The 4,826-nt window shown below is 37.6% G+C and overlaps 1 protein-coding gene across 1 annotated transcript in view; it reads right to left on the reverse strand.

The window, feature by feature from the left end:
* ERGIC2 (ERGIC and golgi 2) overlaps positions 1-4,155 on the reverse strand; it is a 20,625-nt gene extending 16,470 nt beyond the window's left edge. The window contains exons 1-2 of the mRNA XM_009885944.1: positions 4,008-4,155; positions 827-935 (exon numbers count right to left, since the gene is read on the reverse strand). Of these exons, the coding sequence (XP_009884246.1) occupies positions 827-935; positions 4,008-4,113 (215 nt within the window). The 5' untranslated portion in view covers positions 4,114-4,155. The remainder of the gene's footprint in view (positions 1-826; positions 936-4,007) is intronic.
* Positions 4,156-4,826: the final 671 nt, after the last annotated feature.

The following is a 4,826-nucleotide window of genomic DNA, read 5'->3' on the forward strand; positions in this document are numbered from 1 at the left end:
TCTGTCTGAATGGATTTACTCTAACTTGAGTTTTTGATGCATCTCCCTTAAATTTCTCATATTTTTTTATTTTTTCATTACAGAAACCTTTGGTATTTCTGACATAAAAGACATCCAATTAATATGTGTATCTTTAGCTTGTTACCACAGCAACTAGTCAAACAGCTTTTAAAGTTGTTGCAGTTCCAGACGTGTGATATTTAAAGGTGTTCAGTGCACAAAATCTCCATTAACTTCACATGGACTCATGGGTGCCTGATCACCTCAAGAAGAAAGGCGAATGCAGTCCAGACAAGCACGTGAAACCAACAGCAAATGTAGCTTCAAGCCAATCTTGGAGGCCATAATCGCAGACAAGATCAGTAGCAATCTCTAGGTATGTAGTCAAAGTTATGAGTGCTTAAGGTTCTCTTCCGGCAGCACAAAGCATAATGGCAATATACCAACTGTATAAACTAGAGTAAGCGTCATGTAAATCTGGTGTAATGTAAACCCACTGATTTACATCTTATAATGTAATTACAAGCTGATGTACATATTACAATGTCCTCTGAATTGTTAGTAAATAATTCCTCAGGGGACTCCACCAACAAACCTACACTATTTTGACTTCTTCATAGCAGAAATCTCATTTTCTCATTTTTGTAGTTTCCAGAAAAGAAAAAAAAAAAAACAACCAATCAACAGAAGAAAAATCAAGTCCCTTTAGTATTTCATTAATTTCAATCATAAATTGCTTGCCAGTCACACGAACATTTTAAATCTATTCTTTCCTGAAATACAGATAATTTAAATTTTAAAAGGAATTCCAATGGATAAAAATTACCTAGTAAAATCCTTGTCTACTTCATATTCATATTTCATCCATGTGTCCCAATACACCGTGAACTCCATTATAGTCAGGAAAGCTATCGTTATAAATGCTATCAGAGAAACTGAGCGGTCAAAAAGACAAAAAAAAAGACAAAAAAAGACGTTTAGATCATGAGAAATATTATTCAGAAACAAGCAGAACAAAATTCTAACATTCCAGAATCTGACCACTACCAGTCCAATACTGGTATCTTTGATTTACAAATCCATAAGCTGCTCTTAGAAAAATGTTTTCATATCTACAGGATTTGCTTTTACACAGGAGGGAAAAAGAACAAGTTCTACCTTTACATCAAGAAAGAACTTCTTACACTAAGTACAGTCAAATACTAGAATGATGGGGAGGTTGTGAAATCCCTATACAGAAGATTTAAGAACAGGCTAGATCCTCCTCCGCATATAAAACCAAATGCCCATAAATCACTGTCAGGGATAGTCTAGGCAAACACAATCCTAAATTCAAGCATGAAAGAAGAAGAAGGTGCACCTTGAAGTCCTTCTAAGCCTCCACTTGTCTATAACCTAAGTTTTTATAACAAGTTTTTTTTTTTTATATCTAGTTTCAGAGCCAAGAACCTAGCAGATGAGAAATAATATGCCACAACCCTGGAAGTGTTCAAGGCCAAGCTGGATGGGGCTTTGAGTAACCTGGTCCAGTGGAAGGTGTCCTTGCCCATGGCAGGGTGGGTGGAACTAGATGATCTTTAAGGTCCTTTCCAGCCTAAACCATTCTATGATTCTATAAATATGCATTATATGCACTGTCCGCTTAGAAAAAGGTGTCCTGATTATATTACTTGTGTATAGCTGCACAGTCAGGACTCCCATCCCAGTATTTCAAACAATTGTCCCTCTGGCAATAAGCACCATGTAGCTATTCCTTCTACCAACAGCTAAATAAGTGAAGAACTGGTTTGAAATTACTTTTAGGAAGAAAACAAATTGGTGTATTTTAACGGTATATGTGCCTTGCCTATCCCCAAAGCAGCCTATTCATCACACTTTCGAAGTTGTACAATGCAAAGGGAAGATCACCCTGCTGCGCACAGTCAGAAACATAGTACCAGAAGCACCTGCTATGCCCCTTTTATTAAATCATAGCTTTTGTTAACTTGAAAAAAACTTCAGTTATGGACCGCAGTAGTGATTTGTACAGCTTTTGACAGTATGTTTTCCGTCTGCATTCTGTGGAGTATTTCTATGGAGTCTGTGAAGTGCAACTTGAGAAAAAACAAGCCCGTTGTTGACGGGCTTCAATTCACAACACAGTGTTCTACAGCCCTGGGGTGGCAGCAGGGACACGAAGGCACTGTCCTACAGGATCAGAAAAGAAACACGGTCCGCAGCATGGGCTCTTGCACTGAGCAGCAACATTTCAAGTTCTAGCTTTCAGCTGAAGCTATGTAACAACCATGTATATGAAGACCTTCGTGTCACCACGTAGTGTGAAAGCAGATGCACTGATCAGTTAATTATTCTGGCTATCAATTTCCTTTCGGAGCCCAGTAGGCCAGACTCACCCCAGCTATGCAACAGGAAAGCTGGAGCCATACTTTCTATCCAAACACAAGGAAACAATTAAGAGCCATAGTTGCTTTCTGGGTAAATCTAAGTAAAGGTATTCATGGATCTGAACAAGAAAATGAAGTGTTGTAGAATTTCCAAAGACGGATCCTCTTTTCTGAATGCTCTCCCAGCCCCAGAGCTGTAGTCTCAGCCCATTTGAGAGACGGGTACTTCTTTTCTAATAGGTTTTAAGGCACTGAAAGTCTGAAAATAGAGTCTTGATACGCTTTGCATCCTCACCATACCAGAAAGTAAGCCTGATACTTTAATCCTGAATGAAACAGGAATACTATATTAAAATTTTAGAGTGGCATAGAATAAGACAACTCTATATTGTCATTTATAAGGTTACTGGGATAAACCAAAGAATGCTAAGATAACTTCTGGTGTTGAGACATCTTTAAGACACCCTTTACCACAGTGAAGTCCTCATGAAGGATGGTGCTACGCTACAAAAAAAAAAGGAATTTTAAGCATTTTTTTTTTTTCTAAAAATTACAACATAAAAAAACCTCACTTGCTTTCTCAGGAACTGGGACGAACATTACCAAAAAGTTACTTAATCAGCTCTCAAAGATTATTTTATATACAATAATCCTTTAATTATTAACAGTGCAATTCAGGAAACATAGCAAAGTAATACAGATCTTTGTGATATTTATTTCTACACAAGTGGCGTAATGACTTCAGAGGCTTATCTGTAGATTGCAATTGCTTCTTGTACTTTTTATTCAACTGAGTTTCAGACATAATGGCACATGAGAGAGACTTTTGTCCTCTGTTTCAAACTAACTGCAAGCAGTTTCCTGTCTAACCGCAAAGAATTCCAATAGACAAAGTCACTACTTCCCAGATCAGGCTACCTCTAACCCAACCCAACTTACAGGCGCAATTTTCTGTTCAGATACATATAGAAAAGGTACTTCTTACAGCTACAGTTTTTTAAGAGAAGCTCAAGTGACTACTAAGGACAGTACAAGCACATGACCTGGAGTGTTTAGTTTTTCAAAGTGCTTTCCTTACTCTTACAATCAACTACACCTTCAAGACAAAATTCTTTAGAAAGCTGCTCTTCATCCTGATGCTTAACTTCCCCAGCTCTTAGACACCTCTGCAGAATGTTTTTCCTATTTTATGAAAGCACAGAGCTGAATCCAACCTGCATTTCAGCTCATGCTAACACAGTCTCACCCAGAAACCTGACACAGAGAAAAGGGTTTAGTGAGGCAACAAATGAGAAAGTTTTATTACAGCCGTGGCACAGTGCACTTCCAGTTGTAACTGGTTAGAAGTTTTTATAGTGAACCTTTACACGGTTTTGAGTCTCACCAGTTTTACCCAAAAATGTCCCTTGAGATTAGCGACAAATGTATCTATTTGGATAAGATACTATGCCTTTAGTTGAAGGAAGCTCTGTCAGTCCACGAAAGAAATCAAGAAACCAATTTTGGCTAGTTTCAAATGAACACAGATGCCTGTCTTCCTCCTATTGAAGTTTCTATTCCCAGAGCATGCTAGACTGAGTCAAGAGCCAACATGAATCATGTCAGCATCTCAGTAAGGCCTACCTGTGCCTCCACTTGCCGACGTCTCCACATAGCTTTCAGGAACCTTTGGAAAGGCATCCAATTCTTTCATCAAATTCAAGGTCTTCTTCCGATTCAGTCGCCTCATCTTCAGCACACTCCTCCGCTTCCTCCTTCATATATTCCCTCTGATTTAAGAATAAATTGTTGTGATTAAAATACACAAGCAATACTACTCAAACTGACTTGCTATAACTATAAAGCAATAATAAGGCAAATAAAATCTAAGAAATATGTTTTAAGGAAACACATGCTAGACATCTGGATAGTCACTCTTGCTTCAAGAAGACTTAAAATTGGCCTGGACAGTGCTGCTTACATTCCAGCCATATCCAGCACATTTAACATTTAATTACTATAACTAATTTCTTTCTTGATTAATTTTTTATTGGTATTGGATATATTGAATTTTAAATTTAAAAAAAAAAAAACAAACTCAGTGCTGAAGTAAGCTAGCTAAACAGACCTGACAATACATGGGAGTCACTGACTTAGCACGGAGTATTTAATAGGTTGCATAAACTCTGATGGATGTCAAACCACTCTGAGCTCCTATATTCAGCCAATGTGAGCACATAGTATATGCTAAAGTAAAAAAAAAACAAAACACACATCTCACATTTTTACAGCTGTAGAATTTTATGGTCATAATAAAATTATGATTTTTCCCTCTATAAAAATGCTGCCTAAAGCAAATTAAGTATCAAATCCCAGCTCCATCCTTCAGAATCCTTTTTGTCCATGACATGATCTCTGCTCCACTTGGAGTCATTGACACATTAAGCAGCAGGATGCTGAGAG

The sequence above is a fragment of the Charadrius vociferus genome, unplaced genomic scaffold (assembly GCF_000708025.1).
Source record: "Charadrius vociferus isolate BGI_N301 unplaced genomic scaffold, ASM70802v2 scaffold535, whole genome shotgun sequence".
NCBI lineage: Eukaryota > Metazoa > Chordata > Aves > Charadriiformes > Charadriidae > Charadrius > Charadrius vociferus.